General features: G+C 37.6%; 1 protein-coding gene across 1 annotated transcript in view; it reads right to left on the reverse strand.

Moving 5' to 3' along the window:
* The window catches only part of OTOF (otoferlin), a 145090-nt gene that overhangs the window by 8122 nt on the left and 111143 nt on the right, over positions 1–25825 (reverse strand). Inside the window, exons 27-42 of the mRNA XM_015817746.1 lie at positions 24844–24963; positions 23926–24087; positions 20990–21152; positions 19765–19895; positions 14799–14828; positions 13298–13426; positions 12357–12359; positions 12152–12233; positions 9131–9252; positions 6960–7094; positions 5974–6111; positions 4265–4392; positions 3726–3896; positions 2835–2995; positions 2065–2207; positions 723–811 (exon numbers count right to left, since the gene is read on the reverse strand). Of these exons, the coding sequence (XP_015673232.1) occupies positions 723–811; positions 2065–2207; positions 2835–2995; positions 3726–3896; positions 4265–4392; positions 5974–6111; positions 6960–7094; positions 9131–9252; positions 12152–12233; positions 12357–12359; positions 13298–13426; positions 14799–14828; positions 19765–19895; positions 20990–21152; positions 23926–24087; positions 24844–24963 (1907 nt within the window). The remainder of the gene's footprint in view (positions 1–722; positions 812–2064; positions 2208–2834; positions 2996–3725; positions 3897–4264; positions 4393–5973; positions 6112–6959; positions 7095–9130; positions 9253–12151; positions 12234–12356; positions 12360–13297; positions 13427–14798; positions 14829–19764; positions 19896–20989; positions 21153–23925; positions 24088–24843; positions 24964–25825) is intronic.

Here is a 25825-nt window from a genome sequence, read left to right on the forward strand (position 1 = left end):
TTCATTTGCAATTCATGAATCAAATGCAATTCATGAATCAATGACCATGTTTAGCTTTCCTGAAAAAAATACAGCTACTTAAGAGTTGCCTTAACTTTAATAAAGGATTCATTAAAGCATTAACTTTTTTTTCTGGCTCATGAGCAAGCTTGAACAAAGTTTGGAGCCACTTTAATGGATAGAAGAAAAGGCTGAATTTATACATGTGAAGCATGACAATTAATCTGTCTTGTTCCATCAGAAAAGTCATCTCCAAGGATTTGCAAAACCTCACATCTGAACTCAAAGCAGTGCTTTAAGTTATAGGCAGGGATTCATATTGCATATGTGGTAATTCTTTAAACCAAATGCATCTTTTCCTACAGAATCAGTTTTTAAAAATGCTATAAACATGTTTTTCACCATCCATCCAATTATATATAAAAACATTGATTTTCAATTACAACTTTATCTTCTCTCTCTCTCTCTCTCTCTCTCTCTCTCTCTCTCTCTCTCTCTCTCTCTCTCTCTCTCTCTCTCTCTCTCTCTCTCTCTCTCTCTCTCTCCCTCTCCCTCCCCCTCCCCCTCTCCCTCTCCCTCTCCCTCTCTCCCTCTCTCCCTCTCCCTCTCCTCAGTTGCACCTGGAAGATTTCTTGTTTTTCCAGCATGCACTGACCCCATCAGACTTAGGACTTTCCAAGTAGAATCCCACCCCCCTCACCCAAACTAGGGCAAGGCATTACTTCTTTGGTTTCCTTGGTGAGATGTCAATGGCAGGGCCTGGTGCCGGCATGTCCATCGGGAACATGTCCACCCATAACTCCAGCCGTCCCTGCAATATTGGAAAGACCCAGTTATTGGTTCCTGATGCCCCCAAGTTTAGCTTCTTACCACTGGATTCCATTTCCAGGCTCCACTGCTTCTTTGTTTATCTTATCTATTGTAGACTCCTGTTCATCCCAATATTTTATAAACATGAGATTAGCCAGGTGATTCATTTTGAATTATGAACAATGGGACACTTCTTTGAAGTACATAAGCTGAATTCAAAGGGAACATCCCTTCTTTATTGCTTTCTCAGTCCAGCAATTAGCATTCAGAGATACATTGCTTCAGAACTTAGAGGCAGTAATAAGCAATCACTCATATTCTATCAGTCTAGTCAATCAACTGGTGGCTCCTGGACACATGTGTAGTTTCAGAGAAACTTATTACCAGTAACCAAGTTCACACTCCTAATTCCCACCTTTTTGCCACTGAACAGTTGCAATATTAGTCTACCAATGAGCTAGACAGTGGACTCTCCTTCTGCCCAACTGATTAGCACTAGGAAAACTGTTTTTCTAAAGGGATACTAAGCTCTTTCACCTTCCCAGCATCAAAATGAAAAGAACAAGAAGGAATAGTAGCTGTGCCAAGAAGGATCAAGGACATTTCCAGCCTATAGAATGATGTCCTTTGCACCTCTAAGGAAAAAGCTATTAAGAAATGTGCCATCCAAAATTTGGTAGTAGTGCACTTTGAGATAGCTCTGAAATGAGTAACTTCAACTCCTATCCAAGCTTTATGTGAAGCTTCTCTAATGTGTTAGTTATGCAGGATGAAGAACTGCTCCCATTTAAATATAAAAGGACTGTACACCTCCTCCCAAGTTCAAGCCTACAAGTCTTATGTTGTGACCAGCCCTAAAGCCCATAAAAGGAGACAGTTTTAATGGGTCAGTTCCTAATATTGACTCAATAAATTTCATTTACAAATGAAAAAAAGAAAGGGGTACAACCAGTGTGGACCTCTACTCAGAAAAAAATTATAATGGTAAACTCTTTCCAAAGCTTTTTAGAAACTCCTTTTAAATGATGAGTATCACAACATCTTATGACTGTGTCAACAGTGATCTGATCAGACTCACGTGTGTTAAGAAATGCCATAAGTTTATGCAGAAAGTGTCTTCTTTAGTGTAATGTTATATTTAGACTTTATAAGAAAGAGTATAAGACACAAACAGAAGTTGTAGCAGAATGTAGATAAATTGATGTGCCAGGCCAACAGAACAGTTTATGTGCAGACAACAATATTGCTAAGTACCTGCTCAATGCCTGGCTTGTCCGGGTTCAGCAATGGCCTTGTTTCCACATGCTCAGGCACTAATTTGCAGCCCACACGGGGAATTTCCTCCCAGTGGTGCAACACAGTTAGTGCCAGATGTTCATCTGTCTGCTTTTTCTGACCTGCAAGCATAGAGAACACAGCAATGGTGGCAACGAAAGAATGCAACAAGGTTGGTTGGTTATCTATTTATTGCATGCCTTATCCAAATAGACTCTGGCTAAGGTACCAACTGCTCCATGAGAGCCAAATACAATTAAATATACCACAGTAAAGGATTATATTACAGAACGGTGTTTGAATAATGGGGTTCAAGTAAAATCAAAGTAAGCCAAATTTTGTGTTAAGATTAATGGAATGTTTTCACATGCATTTTCTGAAAATTAAGTAAATCAGTATAATTTTGCTTGTTTTGAATAACTTAATTTTATTTATTTATTTATTTATTTATTACCAGAGGAGAAAGAAGGTAAAGTGAGGAACAGAAAGTTATCTTCACAACTCAAATCACCGCTCATTCTCAATCTCAATTTTAACATTTCTTTAATAATCGTGGACATTTTACAGCCATGAGAGTGAGGACTTTGATTTTTGGAAGATAAAACATTGATTCTCAGGATTCTGAATTCTATGTCAATTTCTAAAGTCAATATTTTTACAATGTAATAACAAATTTGGTTATAAAATAATACAGGGTTATGCTTAATAAACCAATACATCATTAAAGTGCTTTGATTTTCAAGATTTACCATTTTCATCCTCTACTTCAATGGGGCCAGTGAAGACTCGATTGGTCACCTTTACCCTGCCTCCAGGGCCATAGTGGGGACCATCAGCTTTACCTTCTTTACAAAGCTTGGATAGGATTTGGGTAGGCTTTTGAGGGTCTCGCCACATATTGTATCCATGGCTATGGAGAGAAATGTAAGATTTTCAGATCAAGTCCTCAGGCCTGTAACTTCACAAATGTGTAGTCCCACTTTTAACAGATGCTCTTTTAAAATCAGGATGCTGTTTTAGTATATTGCATTGGTAAGTGGAAGAATGATTTATGACCCTGGAATGTATTTCTTGATATACAAATGAGATCATCTTAAACAGGTGGGCTATATCTAGATCGGAAACACTGTTCTTACTTGCATCTGAACACTACTTACGTCAGCTGACCACACATGACTGATAGAGGAGATACAGTTAATGGATCCAACATACAAAGGAAGTGCTACATCTGTTGAATTAGGGCATCTATGCCAAAATCCTATTACATTTTGCATTAAGCTCTGTTCCCTCTATCTATCATGAGCAGTCAGTGTTAGAATAATCTAAGAGCATGACTTGGTGGAAAAAACTTCCTTTATTCCTAAAAATGTTATATGTTTGTTTCTTAAAATATTCAAACACATATGCCAGTCTTATCTACAAGACTTCCTAAGACATGGGCAGGTTTGGAAATCATGGATGTGATTTACTGTATATCTTTCCAAAGATTGAAGAGATAGGTTTGGGGGTGAGTTTTTATCCTGGTACTTTCTTATTAAAAAGTAGACCCATAATTTGGGTGAGAAAGGGCCGGCTTTTGGGACAATCATTAGAGCATTATTTCAACATTTTAAAATAATGAGAAAGTTAAAAATTCTTACAGAGCATAGGTCCAAGAAATGCCACATGTTGCTCTATGCTTGCTGTAGTACCGGTTCTCCAGATCTATCTTTGTCTCACCAATCAGATCATCCGAGCCCACCAAGTCCCAATCATAAATAGCCACTGTCAACATGGATTCCATGGGGAAAGTAGCCTCAATGTCAAAGGATCTATGTGGGAGGAAACAGGAACAGCAACAAATGGGATAAACCTTTCCATGAAATGGAGAGTATTATGGAGAAATCTAAAAGACATCCTTTGACCGTTTCGAAGAAACTTTGTTCCTGAGGTATGTTGATGGCTAAAATGAGCAAGAAAATGTAGAACTATAAATGAAAACAAAGACTTGGAGGATTCAGGGCTGCACTAAAGTTAGTTCATTAAGCCCATGCCATTGCATATGTGCTCCTATTTTTCATAGTAACATCTAGTAACTTATTTTTTTAAGTACACAAATAATATCTAAATGCCTTAACTGGCTTCCATGTAATCCTGTAGTATTTAACACTCATTCTGATTCACCAGGGGCATCTCTTACTTTCCAAAGACTGGGTTCAGCTGTTTAGAGATGTAATTCTCCTTGTCTTTGATATCTGTCTTTCCCAGTTTGATGGCAACATAAGGATCAGCTTTGCCATTGATGTCAGCAGGATGCAAATCAGTAGCCTGAAATGAAAGTCAACCAACAATCAAGAGAAAAAGACTTTAAAGTGGTGGTACTTCCTCTAAGGCAGGGCTCATCAAAGGGGTCAATATCACACCTCAATTGTCGATGGGACTACCCATTCTATTGTTGTTGTTATTATTGTTTGTAGTATTAATTAAAGAAGTATTTATCTAATTCATGCAATAAAAATTTGTGGATTGATGAACAATCTGAAACTTCATAAGGGGATTCAGTGAGCTGAAAACTTTGGGGAACCCTGCTCTAAAGGAACTTTTCCCAGAAAGTTTCACATAATACTTTTAGTGTTACAAAAAGACCTTTTTAAGTCTCTCAAACATGTTAAATTTAGTGTTTTCAAAACTTAATTGTTTTACTGCTATTTTTTTTATTGTGATTTTATGCTTTCATTACTCATGATAATTGCTGCTCCTGATTTTCATGTTACTGCTTTAATAATACATTTTCATTGAATGCACATCAGTTTGTTTTTTGGGTGATCTATAAATTAAATCAAGTGTTAAGTTGACAAAGCAATTCTAATAGGGACCCAAGGAGCCCTTCTACCTCTTTGGCTGGCCAGTTAGATGGAGTGCTTTGGACTTCTCAAGAAGTACAGAAGGTAGGAGATAGAAGCCTAGAAAAAGTGAGCACTAGGAAAGGAAAATCCTTAGCAGGCAAACCTATTAAACTTTACGGCACATCTGCTCTAGAATTGAAACTTCAAAATTTTGCAGCCAATCAGAACATTCCTCTCTTTAGCTGGCCCAATAACCAGCTAGCACATGAACCCTACTGAGAGAGCAAACAAGTCTATAGGCGCCAGCAAAATAGCATAATCTGCCGCAGATTACCTCCCATCGGCCTGTACGCTCCCACAGGGTGGGTCTCCTTGGGGTGCCGTCGGCCAGACAGTGCCGGCTGGCGACCCCAAGGGGGAGGGCCTTCTCTGTGGGAGCTCCCACCCTCTGGAATGAGCTACCCCCAGAGATCAGGGTGATCCCTGATCTCCCTTCCTTCCGCCGCGCCCTTAAGACATGGTTATTCCAACTTGCAGGACTGGCCTAGGGGAAAATTTTAATGGGGGTTTTAAAGCAATTTTTAAATTAACTTGACCAAATTACCAATATTTGTTTTTACTTATGTTTTTAACTGTAGTTTTTGGGGATTAGTGTTTTATCTGGTTGTTAGCCGCCCTGAGTCCGCAAGGAGAAGGGCGGGATATAAATTAATTAATTAATTAAATAAATAAATAAATAAACCCTCAGGTGAATAGCACTGCAATATTTCAGAGATTCCTGGGGCCCTTCTTCTTAATTTTCTTCTTCTCCCTACCCCCCACCCCCACCCCCACCCTAAGCTTATAAAATCTGTTCCTAATTATTCAGGGGAAGGCATAGCAACAAATCATTTTTCCTAAAATTTGGGGAGTCAGTACTCAATAGCAAAAAGCAAACAAAGGCTTAGACTTTCTAAATAAAACAGGGAAATCTAAAATTTCAGAGGAGGAAAAGTTCAGTGCTCAGATCTGGAATGGATATAAGAACAAAATGGCCTTGAAAGCTGTTCTCACTTGTTCTCACCCTCACAATGTAGACCCGGACCAACACATTGATGGGATCATTGCTTGGAATTCCTTGGAACATGCCAAAAGTAGGGTCATATCCAGCCTCCTTGGTGATATCATCAGGAAGAGGCACTTTATAAACACACAGGGACCCCTGGGAATGAGAAGATATAATTTTAGCCCAATTAAAAGTCCATCTAGATTTTGGCAAAGAAAGCAAGAAGGAAGCATCTACTAAGGTCTCTTTTTCCATCTTCTGTGTCCAGGCCTGTAACACAACAGTACCAGTGTTTTGTGACACTTTGAAGTTTAAACAATATAGTGCAATCAATTTTTTTGTGGCTCTAATGGAATTATACCACACTCGGGAATATTTTAAAATAAAAAAGATAAAATGTAATAAATAAGTAACTTACAAAAACTTATGATTTCCACAAGAGAGCTGTATTTAAGGAGGCATTATTTTTTCAGCTGTTGGAATGGTGACAAAATATTTACCTACTCAGCAAAGTCAGTGAAAAAAATTATTCCTTAGTGCTGAACTGGCGTCATGACAATGATCACATATTGCATATTTTGTTCTTACAATCTGCAAATTATGCAAGTTTGACTGATGGGGGTGCTGCAAATGGTTAGAGCAATTCCAAACAATACTTTCACTGGCCTTTTTCCCCTCGTGTAGAAAAGAGAAATCACTCTTTCCTCCCCCTAAAGCAAATGCGAGATGCACTGTGTATATATTGGAGAAGAAATAACATTTCAAAGACCTGTACTCTTCTTTAATTTGGATTAAAATTCCTAATTTATCTATCCATCTTTTCATTCATTCCATTAATCTTGCTAAAGCCCCTTTATCTTAAAACAAGACCTGTTTAACTGAACAAATTCTCTGTTCAAGTCAAAAGAGGAGTGAAATCAGATCCTTTCTTTGCCTTTCTGGTTTGCCAGTAGTCCACCAGGATTAATAAAATTGGAAATGAGTCAGTGGAATTTCACACTCACCTTGAATCTTCCCACAATGCGATCCTCATCTGCAGAATTGTCATCATCATCTCCAATCTTCCCACGAAGGAGGTTGAAAGTATGCAGCCAGTCCTCAAAATTATCAAATTCTGTCTCCAGTTCTTTGGGATATACCTCGATAGGATGGAGAAAATAACATAATTTGGGCCTCTGACTATTACAATCATATATTATAGACTTATTCAGGAACAGTAGTACTTATTGATCAGAATCAAGATATTTTGCTGACGCATGGTGCACAGCCATTCCTACCACCAGCTTCAAAATGTAGTCCTTGATCCTTTTTTATAAAAAAAAAATATGGAGAACATCTCTTAACATACAATAATATGCAAGAATGGAACCACCCAAATAGATGACATCTCTTTTCCCTATTTCTTTTCCAGTTTTCTCACCCCTCTGAAAGTCATATTTTTATCATCATTTATGATATTGCAAAATATAATTGTTGCCACAAGTTTTATTTCATTTCATTTGTATCTTCCTTTCTCTCATTCTCATCACTGATGAACAGCAGTTACACAGTAGAGAATTCCACTGTGATATTGTATGTGTGTGCATGTGTATTTTATTTTGCAGAAGCACACTTCCTCGTAAATAAAATATCATATCAAAAGAATAATGAAGCAAAGAATGTGAAAAGCTTTTAAAATAAGGTCAACTTATTTAATCAATGCAGTAGAGGTATACTGACAATCTATAGCAGCTACATTCATTGTGGTAGCCTTTAGGTGTATTGAATATAATTGTTGTTATCTTCAACCAGCATGATCTATCAAAATATTGGGGGAAAGATGGCTGAAAGGCATTGAAGAAATGAATGAACAAAAGGAACTGTAACCAGTTTTGTATATGATTGAACTCTCCCCAGAACTGAGATAGGTGAGGGGGTTAGGTTGACATTCCTTTTCTTCAGAATTTCTGATGTGGAATGGTAGATTTACTAGAAGACTCCTCTCTCTGCCTAATGGCAATTTTAGCTCTCTAAAAAATGTTCTGTTCCAAGAAGACATTTAAAGAAAAAAAATATGTTGTCTCCTAGCCTGTCAAAACTAAGTACCCTAAGGAAATATTACAAAATAGGCTTTTCCTTTATTTTGCAGTTTTAGGACAAGAATTAGCTTCTGTTGTTTGATGATATTTTTATCCTTGTAAATGCTTTTGATGGTATTTTGGAGTGCGGTACATTCTAATGACACCAAGTTAGGTACTGTTTCCATTTTAAGAATATGGCCATGTAATCTGGAATTCCAAAATGTAGGCAGAAATATAGATAAGCTGCAATGAGTGATTCAAAGGTTCCCAATGTTCTATTACTGAGTGATGAATGAATGAAGTTTGTGGGAAATGCCTTCTCCTGAGTCAATTAGCTCAGTGCTCTCTGAACTGATTCATAGCAAGTCCCCAAGATTTCAGAAGAGGATCTTTCTCAACTAATAAAGGAGAGTATTTGTAGCGCAGGGTTGAAATTAGGGGTTCAAAATTGGTAACATCATCAGTGCTAGTGACTAGTCATGTATGTCACTAGCACTGTTGATGTTATCAATTTTGGATAATGGAACATCAACCAAGCTCAGAGAGTACCAAGAACCCCTCTTTCTCAATTATCTGGAGATGGAAAGAGGTAAGATTTTCAATCCTTGAGCACACATTAGGGTTGGCCAGCCCTACAAGTGGAATATTATGGGCATCTTAAAGCACTCCTCTTTGTACTTAATGACATTCTGCAAACCTCATGGCATAAATTTTGGCCTTGCTCCCTTTGGTGATGACGCAGCATCACCAGGCATGCTCTTTATAGAGCAAAGGGGTTATAAAAGGACTACTGATGAAGTCCATGATAAGAGGTGCCTATCCATTGTGCATGCACTACTACATTTCAGCAAACCTAGACTAATGGGAGGTTTGCCTGCTGATTGTTAATTATTCTGATTAGCAGTAATAGATGCCTGATTTCATTTGGGAAAGTGGCCTCTCCCAAAACACATAAACTGAAGTCTGTATGATGGATTTGGATTCTTGTTGAGCTTCCCTTCATTTCAAAGGGACTTGAACTGGGGGAAAAAAAGGACTAAAAATGCAAAGCTAAAACATTACAACCATGACTGGATAAAATGTTTTTCATCAAATTAGGGTTGGGAATCGCTCACCTTCGTCTCATCAATCTTCTGCTTGTTCTTCTTTTCAAAGGCATCTGGCTGCTGCTGCTGCTGCTGCTGCTGTTTTTTCTTTTTGTCCTCTTTGGATAATTTGACTTTGGTCTTTCCTTGGGCTTTTGAGCCTTTCAGAGGAGAGTCATCAAGTCTCATTTCTGAGCTCCCAGAGAAGAGCAGCAGATATGGATGGCAAGAATAAGAAGTTTGTGGTAGGGAAGGCATGAGATAAAAAAAAATAAAAAAAATCAGGCCATGGCATACTGGACAACCATTTTCGGTAGGAATAACAAGGAGTTGACATCCAAAGTGCCTGAAGGCAGGACAAGAAGCAACGGGTGGAAACTAATCAAGGAGAGAAGCAACCTAGAACTAAGGAGAAACTTCCTGACAATTAACCAGTGGAACAACCTGCCTCCAGAAGCGGTGAATGCTCCAACACTGGAAGTTTTTAAGAAGAGACTGGACAGCCATTTGTCTGAAATGGTATAGGGTTTCCTGCCTGAGCAAGGGGTTGGACTAGATGACCTCCAAGGTCCCTTCCAACTTTACTATTATTATTATTATTATTATTATTATTATTATTATTATTATTATTATTATTATTATTATTATTATTATTATTATTATTATTATTATTATTATTATTATTATTTATTATACATGAAAAGTGACAGAAAGCTAGTAAAAATTAAAGTTTGTAATACTGATCTAGCTTCGAGTCCTGAAATGATCATGCAAGCAAGCACCTGTGCTGGTTATCAATATTCAACGTATTCTTGGGGCCCTGTGGTTTTTTATTGGACAGATATTTCATTACCTAAACTGACAAATATCATAAATGAAGTGAATGTGTTTACAGAATCAGAACCAAATCAAGAGAAAAACTACTATGGCTGACACCCCTTTTCGGTAAGAATAACAAGAAGTTGCCATCCAAAGCACCTGAAGGCAGGACAAGAAGCAATGGGTGGAAACTAATCAAGGAGAGAAGCAACCTAGAACTAAGGAGAAACTTCCTGACAGCTAGAACAATTAACCAGTGGAACAACCTGCTTCCAGAAGCGGTGAATGCTCCAACACTGGAAATTTTTAAGAAGAGACTGGACAGCCATTTGTATGAAATGGTATAGGGTTTCCTGCCTGAGCAGGGGGTTGGACTCGATGACCTCCAAGGTCCCTTCCAACTTTACTACTATTATTATTATTATTATTATTATTATTATTATTGTTGTTGTTGTTGTTGTTGTTGTTGTTGTTGTTGTTATTATTATTATTATTATTATTATTGTCAGCTATTGCTCTGTTTACAATCTACACAATTACCCTATGACACTCTGTAACAATGACAACAGAGGAGCCTGTCTGAAAACTAAACTGATAAACTTCATTTTCAGCTAGTCCTACAGTTTCTAAAATGCAGATACTAAAAACAGTGTGATGCTAAATATACCCCCCTCCCACATCTACACATATAAACTGCATTCACTACCAAACCTGTGAGCTGCTACTACTCTCTTCATCCCCCAGAAATATGAACTGCTTGAAGTTCCCTTGTTAAAAAAAAACAAACACATTCTCAGCATGCTGAACTGAGCCCAAGTGGCAACAGGGGGAAGAATCATCAGAAACCTGTGGCCTGGTAAACTACAGGTGGTCCTTGACTTACAGCAGTTCATTTAGTGACCATTCGAAGTTACAGAGGCACTGGAAAAAGGGAGTTACGACCATTTTTCACACTTAGGACCGTTGCAGCATCCCCATGAGCAAAGTCATGGGGGAAGCCAGATTCACTTAACAACCATATCATTAGTTTAGCAGCTGCAGTGATTCACTTAGCAGATGTGACAGGAAAAGTCACTTAACAAATGTCTCACTTAGCAACATAAATTTTGGGCTCAATTGTGGTTGTAAGTGAAGACAGGACAAGAAGCAATGGGTGGAAACTAATCAAGGAGAGAAGCAACCTAGAACTAAGGAGAAACTTCCTGACAGTGAGAACAATTAACCAGTGGAACAACCTGCCTCCAGAAGTGGTGAATGCTCCAACACTGGAAGTTTTTAAGAAGAGATTGGACGGCCATTTGTCCGAAATGGTATAGGGTTTCCTGCCTGAGCAGGGGGTTGGACTAGATGACCTTCAAGGTTCCTTCCAACTTTACTATTACTATTACTATTACTATTACTATTACTATTACTATTACTATTATTATTATTAAGTCGAAGACTACCTGTAGACTGCTTCTGTTCACTGACCATACCTCAAAGCATGCTGGCCTAGTAGGAAGGGATAAGCAATGAAGTCACATGGATGGGCTTAACTAAAGTATTCCTATATCATGCTGTCATTTCTACCATCTCTGCCTTCCCCCCCCCCCTTTGTTTTGCCTTTGCCTTTCTTTGCCCTGAAATACAGTGGGTCGAAGATATATAAGGTCTGGTTCTGCTTTTGCTCATAGCCACTCAGCAAAGTATCAAAGCTTTGATGGGGGTCCAATATATGCTGTATTATTACTTGCATGCATGCATGTATGTAAAAATATGTTCTGTCTTTAAAGTGATCTGGTTATTTTAGGAGAGCCAGGTTTTGGCCACAACAACAGATTAAGAGGCGATTTAGAATGGCAAATGGCTATTATGAAAACAGTATGACTGTTATGAAAAAGTATCCTTCCCTCCCCCCATATATTTTCTACTAATTTAAGCAGTGTTGTTTTATAAACTCCCATGAGCATCAATATACTCTTTGTATATCCTCATAAGGATATTGTCCTTCAGTACAATTCTTGTGTCCTTCACTTTAGCACCATATGCCATTCCCAATATAGGGATTTGCTAAATATGACTATGTATTGGTCTTTAATTGTTCTGTAAGCAGACAATCAATCAACAAGGGAAATGCTTCCTTATTAAAGAGCTCCAGTGAAAAAAAATGTTTTGCCTGCTTATTGTTGGAGAGAGTTTTCTTTGTAAAGGAAGAACCACAAGGTCTCCTCTCCTGTTTCTTTCTCCTCCTACTTTTCAAATATTTACCCTCAGTTGTGTCCATCTCTTCTTTCTCTTCAGCTTCTGCTGCAGCTGCCTCTTGCTGCTGAAGTAGCTAGAAAAATGAAGGTTAGCCAATGGAATGGTTAAATATAGCACAATTTCTCTTCCAACACATGGACAGTAATCATTTATCAAACAACAGAAATACAGAGAAAGGTGAATTCAAATGCAATACTTCCTGTTTTTATACTTTAACTCAAGACAATAAATAATACTTTCTCTCTACTGCCCGTTACTTCTTTGAAATCTTCTCCCATTAGTGGACTGACTGTTTCTTTGACTATTTTCTTGTTTTTTATGTGTTGAAAGAAACTTTTTTAAATTGTTTTTGAAATTTGTTGCAAGCCTTACTTTCTTCAAAGCCTTAGCCTTCCTAGCTTCATCTTTGCAGGTTTGGGCTATTTATTGACGATCTGATTTAGATATGTGTCCCTCTTTCCATTTTTATTAACCTATCCTTTTTTCCCTCTCAGTTGGTCTGAGAGTTTTTTGTGCAACCATGTTGTTTTTTTCTTGGTTTTCTTTTTTAGCAGTATTGAACTGGACGGGGCTTTTATAATTCCATTTTTCAGAGTTCCCCAAGCTTCTTGAGTTGATTTCCCCTTACAGTGGAATACAATGTAACACAATGGAATTACAGGAATAGAGTTGAGTTTATCCGTATAATATGGGTGATTAGTACTGTAAAGATTTAGATAGTTCTTTGGAATGTAGACTATGAAGTCTGAATGGGAGGGACATAATAGAGTGATTTCCCCCCCCCCTATGGTAAGAATACCACAAATACCACAACCACATCCAATCTACAAAAAAAAGACTGCTTTAGGATTGTTTTTAACAATGCCTTAAAAATAAATGAATTTGGAAAGGTCAAGTATATCTCATAGTCAGGAATACAGAGTTGGATTAATGGGCATATTTTGTTCATGAAGAATGAAATCTCACATGGATCTCACATAATCTTTCATCTAAGTAGGATAATATTGCCAGATGAATTACTATATACTTCTGAGATCTTCCTCTTTCTCTGACATCTAAAAGAGTCCAGGGCCTGCAGGACATAAACTAAATGAGAACCTTCGGAATATCCATACTGCTTGCCAGTGAGTTGCCCACCTTCATAGTTTCAATGGAAGCAAAATACTTGGACCACCAGTCCAGCATGCTCTCATCAGGCTCCTCATCCTCAGCTTCTTCTGCATTTCCTTTCTTCTTCTTCTTCTTTTTCTCCTTCTCTTCTTCTGTCTGTAGGAGAGTGGAAAAGAAGTGAGAGATAGTTATGAAATGGAAAATAAATTTCTGCCAAAGATTCTAGAGAGACACATTCAATCAATGCAGAAAAATCCAGACAGTTTAATTTCTGTACATCTAGACCCATGTTTCTCAACACTTCTTGAGCAATTCTGGGACTTGAAGTCCATACATATTAAATGGCTGAGTTGAGAAACAGTGCTCTATAGAATAGCTGAGCTACCTTGGCCTGTGGGTCACAGGTAGCATTCTTGGTGCAGTATTTTGTGTGTACTTAAATTTCTTTTTGTAAAATAGGAGGATTATACTGTAGCTGTAATTCACCCAACACATATATTTTATGGAAGTCCTGTAGCTTCTCCAAACAGAAATTATAGCCCCTCTGGCTTTGGGGTGCTAGAATATTCTAAGAACTAATTCAGTTTTTGAATGGATCAGTGTATCCTGCAAATCTAGAAAATTGGTTAATTGATTATCTAGGTTAGTATGTTGTGTGACTCAGTCAATAAATTTGGGCAACGGATGGACTTTTTCAGAAAATGGATAAATGGAGAATGTACTGACTGAAAAGGGCTGTATATGAAGAGAAGGGAACTATATTATGTAATTTTGAAGAGGAAAAATGGCATTAAGTATGTCTGTAAAGAAGATTGAAAGTTGCTTCTTAAGTATTTCTTTTTCTTTCTTTCTCAATTTCTATTGTTTTCATCATTTTTAGTTTTATCTTTTTCTTTCTTTTCAACTTGTTCATGTTTATATCATGTAATTTTGCAAAAATATTATTTAATAAAAATTATACACATGCATACACATACACATACATATATGTATACATATAAGTAAACACATACCGGTATATACAGTAGTATACATACAGATACAAACATACATATAAAAATGAATTTGGGCCATGGCGGCAGATACTGCAATAAATTAGTTTATTTTCTAACTGATTTATTGAAGTACCTGTTACCATGGCCCAAAATCATTTTTATGTTTTTGTTTGTATCCATATGTATCTATATCTCCCCAACATTTCTTCCTTACACTAAAACTGCAATTTATGTTATAAGCTGGGAATTCCAAGTATGTCTGTGTTAGTGTGTTTGTATGTGTGTGTGTGTATTTGTGTGTGTGTAATAGCAAAGGACCTTGGGAAAAACTTTCCTCAAACTTTCAGGAAGAACAATGGATATCTATCAGTCTCAAATATTTACTGGTCTATTCTTATTATACATAGGCCGTCCAAGAAGGGAGCAATTTCAGCTTATTCCCTGAATGTAAGAAGATCGTGTTACTATAAATTGTTTCCAGATGCCAGAGAAGATGTTTTAGTAAGACACATATAAGCACTACTGTCACTTACCACGTCCACCTTCACAACAGCATCAGAATTCTGTCACCAGAGAAAGGAATGTGGAATGGAGAAAAACAAGGGAGAGTTAATAAAATGAAGGAGAGTTATTGCTGTCTGTAGTGCACGTACTTGAACATGGGGTACAGCATCTTTGAGCCACTGGGGAAGCCCAAGCACATACCTGATATCAAACAAAAAAGGAAGGTAACACACAGCCCAAATCAATGGAAGGAATGTTACAGATGGATGAAGAAGCTTAGGGTGCTGTTCTGCCCAGATTTGTTGCTAGATCTCTAATTCATACATGCAGAATAGCTAATGACAAATTGATTTTATTTTTATGCTTTATGTAGGATCATCAATGAACAATTCTTTTATAGCATGTATAAACAAACACTGAGCCACAGATTCACTGAAACTCTTTACCACTTGCTCTTCAGGTCCCTTGAATAGTCTTCTCCATCTGATGCCTTCAGATGTTTTGGAACAATAGCAATTCTTCTTACAGTGACTAGGAATTCTCTGAGTTCTGGCATTCTGAGTGCAGGGCACCTGGTTTGGGGAAAGGTATCCTGCCCCTCTCCCACCCCTCCATTTTTCTTGTCATCCAGCTGTTCACCATCAATTGGGTAAAACATGCCAAACTCAAAAACATTCTGTTAGGAAGACACTCATTTTGAAAGTATGTACAGTTTCAATACTTGCCAAAATATTTGATTTGAAAAGCACGAAGCAAGCACTCTTTCCCAGTATGACTTTGGAGAAGGCTCCCAAGGGGTAATATAGAAATCAAAGGTCATTCTGGGGGATAGGAAGATCTGTATTGCAAAAGTCTTGCAATGGAATTTAATGTTCATGGAAGTGAAAAAGGAAAAAAAAAAGTTCCTCTGGTAAAGAAAATTATAAACTAGGAAAGCATGTGGAGATAATCTATATGTCATATTAAATATGTCAGGACTAACAGAATACATACCTCTCCCTAAATACCAGAATAGAATTGGCTTGTCAATGTCCCCCCCCCATTTCATGCACTATGTTTGTTTAAAAAAATATGAGCTTCTTTACTGATAGGTGACCAGGAAGGTCAGGCATTTTGAAGGGTGATAAACATTCTTTAAATATTATCCCTGCCCACAAACACCATGATTTTAAAAAATGCCTTTGGAGAAGCCAAAGTGTCATAAATCAATGAAGGGGAAGAAGCCCAGCTTTTTGAGCCAGATAGATACATTTATCATTCTGGGAACATATTGTGGGGATGCTTGCAAAGAGGCTGCTGAAACAATAGGCTCATCCAACTTGCACTCCCAAATCAGGATACTCAATCACTCTTGATGGTCCTGTTTTTTTTCCTAGATAGGTAGACTCTTCCAAACAAAGTACCATGCACAGCCATCCATTACGCCTTTAGGCCTGTAGATTTCACCTGGCTAGGAAATTCCCTTGATGGCTGGCACATCAGTTACTACTTGCTCAGAAAGCCAATGATTTCGAGTCCCTGACTTGAATAGCAAAAAAGAGAAAAACTCAGAGAGGAAGTCATTTGCTCCCATCAATTAAAAAGAATTTGCTATGCTTCAAGGCACATTCAGAACAATCTAAATTATTTCAGAAAGAGTGGTGCAGGAAGTTTCATTGACCACTATAATTAAAATGCTGTCTTGTGGATCAGACTTAGTCCGCCTTTCTTCAATTAATCTTGAGATAGGTTAATGGGATTGTACAAAAACAAAAATGCTTTACCTGTCTTTCCAGATTTCTTCTCTGAAATAGAGTTTCCACACTTTCAACCCAATTCTCAAGAACATGATTATCCATTTGTATTCTGCCCTTTAACTGAATGCAACAAGCCAAGTTTTTTCCTACATTCCTTTGGCTAGACTCTATGCAGCATGGAAGCTTTAAGGCCCCACTTTTGCCTCATTTTCAGCTGCCAGGTAAACAAGACTATAATTCCCAGCACTGCTTTTACAGAATTATAGAATAACAGAGATGGAAGGGACCTTGAAGATCTTCTAGTCCAACCCCCTGCTCAATTAGGACATCCTATACCATTTCAGAGAAATAGTTGTCCAGACTCTTGAAAACCTCCAATGATGGAGCATCTACAACTTGTGGAGGCAAACTGTTCCATTGTTCTGTCAGGAAATTTCTCCTTAGTTTCAAATTGGATCTCTCTTTGTTAAGCTTCCATCCATTACTTCTTGTCTTGCCATCAGGTACTTTGGAGAATAGGTTGACCCCCCTCTTCTTTGTGGCAGCCCCATAAATATTGGAGGACTGCTATCATATCACCCCTAGTCCTTCTTTTCATTAAACTAGATATAGCCAATTCCTGTGACTGTTCCTTATACGTTTTAGTCTCCTATCCCCTAATCATCTTTGTTGCTCTTCTCTGCACTCTTTCCAGAGTCTCAACATCTTGTTTATATCATGGCAACCAAAATTGGATGTAGTATTCCTAGTGTGGTCTTACGAAAGCAATATAAAGCAGTAATAACTCTTCACATGGTCTTGATACTATCCTTCTGTTGATGTGTTGATGCAGCCTAGAATTGTGTTGGTTCTTTCTGGCAGCTTTCCAAGACTTTCTTTCTCTTTCTCCCTCCCTCTCCTTCTTTGACTCTGAAATTGCCTGTTGCAATATATATAAAAGTATATATTGTTCACATGGGCTCTACTCCTCACTGGTAATAATCCCAGACAGAATAAAAGCAATCAGCAGCTGATAACTTCAAAAATCATTCAGATGCACCAAAACTTAATTCACTCTCTTTTTGTTTTGTTTTACTAGTCTGCACTGTGATGCTCTTCAGTATTTTGAAACTGATTGCTAATTTTCCCTACTAAGACCATTAATATTAATTATATATTTGCTTTTGTTATTCATATTAAAACAAAAACACCACCACTCAATCCCAAATGTTACATACTAAATTTAAATAGGTTTTGTTATTAAAAGTATTTTAAGTGGAATTGGAACATTTTATCTGTCATTACTGGACCTCAATCCATCAGAACACACCGTTTGGTCCCTGGTGGATATACGGTATATTTGGAGAAATTCTTGTGTCATGTTTCTGGAGCACATCTGGTAACAGTTCTGAGTTCAAAATAGTGGGTTCAAGTGTTCAAAGCTCTAAATAAAAACCTTTGTGTTTTGAAATTTGGTCTGAACATTTTGTTCCATGTTGTTTTGAGTGTTGTAATGTTCCCTGATTGAACTGTGTTTTTTTTAATTAACCCCCACTTCCCAATAAATGAGGGATGGAGGGAAGTGCAGATGAGGAGATGTGGTTAAGTACATGTATAGAAATATCACTTTGATATTAAAAAAAAGACCATTGCTTGCCTGGTAGTTAAGTTTACCACTATTTCTAAAATTAGGAGAGGTACTTTGGCTTCTTTCTCAGATACACCATCATTGGANGAGTTTGGGGGCAGACTGTCAAATGTAGAAAATGGACACGGCATATTCTAATAGGGGGAACTAACCACTCACAGGTAGGAAGCAGAGAGCTTGAAAAGGAGTAGGTTAAAACCTCTGCTACCCAACAGTTTTTCACAAGAGCATTGTTTTCTTCCATTAAAAATATGGGGGGACTGGGGGGAGGCAGACTTTAATCATGCATTATTTCCCAGGAATTCTAAGTATATAGTGTGCATCAATGTGAGAGAAAGGGTGTGATTTGTACGCACAATCTTTGCCCATTTCTGTAATCCCCAAGGCTTCATAAGGGCAAGAGCTGCTCTCCACCTCAAAAAGGTACCCTTGCTCAAAAGTGTGAGCAATCAAAACACAACTGATGAATTAATATACCAACAAATCAGAGGAACACTCATGAGATCACCACTCTTGGGACTCATAGCAAAGTTCATAATGCAGCATCTGGAAACTGTAGCACTTCCACAGATACAACTAAAAGAATGGATCCAGTATGCAGACAATGCCCTCATAATAAAAAGGAACAACTATAGAAGACACATGAAAAAATCAACATCTTCAAAGGAATAAAATTCACAAGGGAAGAAGAAAACAATATACTACACTTCCAGAGGAAGTGATGGCAAATTAGAAATGCAAGTCTATTGAAAAACAATCCACACTAACCAGATATTCCATTGCCAAAATTACAGTCCAGCTTTCCACAAGAGGAGTTAGGTAAGACATTATTCAGATAAGTACAAAGACATCACAGTAACCCAGAACACCAGAAAAAAACACAAAAAACAAACCAGCTTTACAACATCTTCCAACAAACTGGATATCCACACAATTTTATCAAAAAGTGCTTGACTCTCAAACCACTATATTACAACCACTAAAAGCTAAAAAAAGGATAACATTACATACATCAAAACCATCTCAGAAACTATCAACAGATTATTATACCCAGAAGGCATCACCATAGCACACAAATCGCTATAGCACACAAATCAACTAAAGCATCTAAATCATTTTAAATGAACCAAAAGACCAGACTCAGTAGCCCAAGAAGAAAAATACAGAAGTTATCTACAACAGGGGTCTCCAAACTTAGCCACTTTAAGACTTGTAGCATGGATGGCTGAGGAATTCTGGGCATTGAAGTCTACAAGTTTTGAGACCCTTGATCTACCACATACAGTGTAAGGACTGTAACAACAATATGTAGAATAGATAGGCAGAAGGCAGAGTGTATCCATGAATATCAACTAGTAGTCAGAAGACATTATAAAAAAATCCTTAATCTCACAACACATGGATAGACCCAACCATAGTTTCTGGGAGTTTGCTGAATGTAAACTGAGCTGTAAATTACACACAGTAATTTTCCAACAAGGATAGGAGCAAAGGAGAAAAACAAAAGACAGATGGAAAGGAGCAAACCCAGACTTCATTATTTGAATGAAAGACTGATCAGAGATTCAATCTTTTGGGTGCCATGCATAAAACCCTTTAGGACTTCTGTAACTCATCCTTGATCCTTCTTACCGCTTCCAACTTCACCATGGTCTCCATCTTCTTGATGGGAATCTCTGGCTCCATGTTAACCACAATTTCACCTGTGGGGTGAGAGTAGGGCCCCCCATTTGCAAGAATCACATAGGCGTTCATAAGTTTAGCTGGACAGAAAATAAATAAATAGGGAAAAAACAAGAGTGCATAATAGGCACACACAGGAAAGAGAAAGAGAGAGAGCACAGATAAATGAAATATTTTAGATTGAAGTTGTCTGAAGATGAGATAAAGTATATAACATTGAAGAATGAAAATCTGGTTGAAAAAATGTAGAAGAAATTGTGGAGGAATCTGGGGTTTAAAAGAAAAAAAACCCTCACAATAGTAAGAAGCAAAATATTGAATATATGTGATCACTGTGAGGGGCTCATCTGTCACCACAATCGTTTTGTATGACATAGCTGATTTTCTAATTCCACTGAGTATATCACTTGGCCAAATATTGGAATAATTTAAGTATAGCCATTATCATTACTGCCACATATTAGGTGGAAGAAGCAAAGTCATAGATATGCAACATCTTCGTTTGTTAAGGCTAACATAAGAATGACTCTCCTAACACACTAAAACTTAAAACTTGAAATAACAAAATATAATTAAATGTTCCCATAATCTTCTATGTCTGAACAAATAAATTATATTATGTTTTGTTATTAGAGACTAATTCACATAATGTGCTTAAGACAATATCTCCTAACACTCTGAATTTGCTCAATGCTATTTCAACTAAGTTTAGGGTGTTGACTGAACTCAGCTAGAAACCTTATCTATTGTGAGATTTGAACATAATCTCTTCAACATCTTGCTATGAAGAGCAATTTGCCATTCACCCTCAGATTTCTCATTTTCTTCTGTGCCAGCAAACTATCATCTGGATTCCTTGGTGCTCTCTGAGCTTGAATGTTTTCTTGCAGACATTTCATTATCAAACTAGGTAACATCATCACCACCAGTGCAGTGTATTGATGAGGTTACCTAGTTTGGTAAGGAAACATCTGCTAGAAAACAACTATGCTCAGAGAGCACCAAGGACTCCACAACTGAACCCTGAGCTACAAATATTCTCTTCTATTGGTATCATCTGGATACTTAGAATGTATTAATAAGTCATGCTCTTGGCCAATGAGGACAACCAGTCCATAAGTTGATCTTCTCCTGCCATCTATTCCCATAGCATGAATTCTCTTTCATTCCCTACCTGCAGTGCTCCAGTGCTGAGACTTCTTATCTGGAGGTCTATAGATGAACTTCCGTAAAGAATTGACAGCATGGCTCCCCACAAGGGTGTAACGCCCAAAGGCACGGCAATCCACTACACGAATATTGAGGGGTGGATGCAGGAGTTCGTTTTCAGGCAGATCCTGAAAAGAAAAATAAATACAAGTCATGGATATTGATCAGGTTCTGGTATTTAAGAAAGAGGCACAGAGGAAACAAAACTGCTTTTTAAATAAAGGCTATGGATTTATCAAGCTTAATATATTGTCTATATCGCTAAAATGGGCATCCTGAATGCTCTCCATAAGCTTTGGATTTTAACTACCATTAGTTTTAGCTAGCATGGTCAACACCAGTGAGTTGTCTAGACATCTGGAGAACTTTAGCCTGCTAACCTTGGATAATACTCACAATAGCTCTTAAGGTTTTCACATAGTTTTTTCCTGATATATATGGTATTTGTAACTAGTTATAACATTTGGAATATTCCAAATTCACAACATAATTGGACTTTCTAATGAGAATAGTGAAGGGAAAACACAAGACTTTTGGGGAGGTAAATCACAGCAGCAGAATATGACTACCTGTAGACTCTTAATGCTATGGAGCAGTGGTTCTTAACCTGGGCGATATTGCCCCCCAGGGGGCAATTTCATTTTTCAGGGGGGCGATGGAACGAAAAGGGGTGACGCGGGGGCGAAGGAAAAAAAAGGGGGCAATATGGGGGCGATGGAGCGAGAAGTTTTGGGGACACTTTTGAGACTTTTTCGTACAGTGAATTGCTGTATATCTGTCGTACAAAAACATCAGATCGCTCGCTATTAGTGGATTGAATTGTGTTTTCAAATGTTCCTCCAGCTAGCTTCAGTACAGAATGCCGTACATATGTGAATACGCATCGCTTATCCTCATGCGCGTTGCGCAGCAGCCTCTACCCATACAGTGGCACGCCATTGGCCAGAATATGGGAGATATAGGAAAAAGACTGGAAATAAATTATTTGCGTCGATATGTCCTGATGACAATTTTAAAGAAAACAAAAAAATTGTTTGCATAAATTGAAGAATTATTTCCTATGTTGTGATTGAGAGGTTATGTTGGGGGAGGGGGGCGATGACAACTTCCTCATTGGCTCAAGGGGGCGATTCGTTCAAAAAGGTTAAGAACCACTGCTATGGAGCATTACAGCTGTTCTGACAAAGGAGTAGGTGTGAGAGAAGAAGATTTAGAAAGATGATAGATACAGAGGTTAACAAATAGAAATCTCCAGAGAAAATGCCTGCTGAATTAACCTTATCAGGACTGTACAAACAAACTCCATCACTCTTTTACACTGCCTGGCTTGATTCAACAAGCTATTGAGGCACAGAAGAGAGCTGGTTCCTTAAACTGGAAAATCTTCCTCAGAGGCTTCATAACAGTCTTTATTGTGACTATTGTTGAGAAAGCAGAAGAGAACTGCAACTTCTGAAGAGTTTGCTTCCTTGGTTAAGTACGTTATTTTGAATGTTGAATTCTTAGTTTGGATTGCTTAAACTCTAAAAGACTGTTCTCATTTTCAAACCCAGTTCCTGAATGCTAAGGTACTGGGAAAAATAAACTTCAATAGCTCCTCTACACCTTTGGAGAGTTCATTGTTTTCTGGTTCTTATTAGTCAGCTCTCCTCTTCTTTATGTAGAAGAATCATTGCCAGAGTGAGCTAAAATACTTTCAAACAGAAATTTTGGGGATACTCAAACAGCTATTAAGAGAGGTCAACTTGTCATAGCTAACACATATCTAACCTGGTTGAGCTGTTGACTAGCTGATCAAGTGTTTTGCCCTGTGCTGAATGATAGAATCTATGCCAGATATGAAGTTTGCCAAATTTTCATAAGAATTCGACATTTAGAATATGACTACACTAACTTAGATTAAATCTAAGATTTAATTATGACATCTAAATTTGGGGTGGGATGGGGAACTACTTATTGCTGAAGGGTATGAAAGCTATTACTGTAAGATTAATGCTCCAAGACATAAAATGCATTTCTGAATCCTTCCTTTTATATATAATGGCTATTTGTAAGTATAAATATTTGCATACCACTTTTGGCAGTAAAATTATAATCAGATTCTGCATTAACAGCACAACTCTATGCATGTCTTAAGTAAATGTACAACCTACTTATTTCTAAGGAACCTTTGCCAGGTATGTAAAAGTAAGGCTGCAGCCAAGGAGGATCAGATTCTGTGCCAAAGACGTTTATTGGATGATCAGTGTGAGCTTTGTACACAGCTAAATCTGCAACTCATCAAAACATTGTTTGCTTCCAAGACCACATAACCAGCCTTTGGTAAATAGATATGGGTCAGACCGATATCTGGTTAGCCTTAACATTGTTATTGCCTTGGGCATGGTTAGGCCACCAACGTCTTATGAGAAATGTACTCAAATTTCTAATCTGATTTTTCACCTACATTGTTTTAGTATTATAGCCAAAGAAATATGTGATGTCCTTGAATTACAAATATTCTTCTACTGTCCAGGAAGTGAGAGTGAGGGTTACACAAATGTCATGCTTTTTCAATGTCATTTCACAATAGGAAAACCTTAGGAAAGATTGCAAGAGCACATATATTCCTCGTAGTCTAACATTTCATGCCATTTACTATGCTCATATTATGGAGAATGGGGTCAGTATATGGTGGGAAGGAAGCCTTGGGAAAGGATAAGAAGATGGACAGGACATGACATTTCTATCTTTCCATGGATTTCAGTTGTTAGAATGCAACAGTGGGAGTAGGCCATCTCATTGTGAGCATCTAAAATGATACCTACAGAACGCTGGATTAGATTATGTTGGGATCCATCAGGGCTGTCCTTTCAATTCCCTTCTTCCTTAGGCTGCTTCTAAGAAGGGAGAAAAACTCACCACTTCAAACCATTTGACCAAAGTGCTGAAATTGGGATTTTTCTTATAGTTCTGGATGAGAGATGACTGGACCCCTCTTCCAGCACATTCAATGTCCACTCGAGGTCTATCCACCTGGGCCAAGTTCACTCGCTTCAGGTCTCTCAATCCCCAGAACAAAATCTAGGAGGAAGTTGAATCAGAGATTAAAAGAGGAGTCTATAATGGTTAAACAACTGGAAACACCAAAAAGAGGAAGAAACCAAGGATGCAAACAATGCAAATCCAATTAACATACATGTTTAAGAAATATAAGAAGACAATGTAAGAAATGTTACCAGGAAGCTTAAGAAACAATGGCCCAGTTTCATCGTAATGAACACTGTTGCTCTAAAACTCCTGCTTGCATTGAAAGGAAAGCCTCCATTTAATTTAGTTATAAAACAAGGGCTGAAATGTTAAAGGTTTCAAAAAATGTATTCTAAATTGTTGAAATTCTTGCTCTGCTATTTATTTAATTCACAGCTAAATTGCTATTCATAAGTTGTCCGTGATGCTTTTGTTCATGATTGTATATATGTAATTATATCTTCCAAGCTCTCTTTTTGTTTTATTTCATGTGGCTTGATGTGGGGACATACAATATATATACAAAAATCTAGACACACACAAACATACAGAAGATTGCAAATCTGTGCCCAGTAATCAACTCTGCTTTTGAAGATAACGGCAAGATACCTCTGCCAGTTCACAAAACACTCAGAATCGCCTTATAGGGGAAATGTGCAGTATAAAAAATTTAATAAATAAATAAATACAGTTTTCTAAAGCGAACCACCAATTTATTGAGGGTGCCTATATAGTATGATCTGCTATATGGATTTTGTGCTAAAGAGATACCTACAAACTCACAATAGTTATCAAAAGAATTCATATTACCTCTACTCGGTATTTGCTCAGAACAGGGCGAATCCCCAGAGGGACAGGCAAGATAGGACCCCGGTCCATATCTGTGGGTCCATCGATGGGAGGCAGGTCTGATTTCCCAGCTGGTCCAATCTGGAAGATAGAAAGCTGATATGAGAGAGATTCTATTTTTTTAGCTTCTTATTCTTTGCAAGCATGATGCATTGTCTGTCGAGAAGGTAGTTTTTCATTTATAAGTTTCCTATGATTTAGGGGTCTAGACTATCTCTTACACACACACACACACACACACACACACAAATACATACACACATACACGTACATACACATACGAACACACACACAAACAGAGAGAGAATTCTGTTTTAGAGAAATTACATTAGTGTTTCTTGCTTTATTTCTAGCTAATTTAGAAAATCCAATTACAATAGTTTATCTGGGACTTAAATAAGTTAATTGAAAGATGAAAAAGGCCGGTAACAAGCAATGGCATAGCTATTATAGGGGAAAGAACAAAAGATATAAATTAAAAGGAACAAGTGATAAACAGAATGCGTGATGCAAATAGATCCTTGGGCTAAGAGACATGAAAGAATAACAAGAAGTAGTTTGTTCAATCTTAACAGCCTTAGACAATTTGAGAAGCATCTTAATTTGTAGCACAAATGATTGGTGACCACCAGCAAGATCTGCCTTTCTCATTATAAGGAAGCTAAGAAAATAGATATGAGGGAGGGACAGGGGGAAGAGAAATAGGCAGATCCATGAAACAAACTCTATTCTCAAATAGGAAAGAAGATGGAAAAGCAAATGACCATTTTCAGAATTGAAATAACATTTCATATTTATAAGATCCTGTCCTATCAGGGTTCCACTTGTACGGCTTGCTCTATGCAATCCATCTGAAGAAAAGTTTGAGTTATCTTGATAGCAAGTATTATTTAGTTATTTTGCCTCTTGTTCTTTCACAAATGCCCTATTTTATCCAGTGAGA

This window comes from Protobothrops mucrosquamatus, unplaced genomic scaffold, assembly GCF_001527695.2.
Source record: "Protobothrops mucrosquamatus isolate PMUCROS unplaced genomic scaffold, P.Mucros_1.0 scaffold633, whole genome shotgun sequence".
Classification (NCBI taxonomy): domain Eukaryota; kingdom Metazoa; phylum Chordata; class Lepidosauria; order Squamata; family Viperidae; genus Protobothrops; species Protobothrops mucrosquamatus.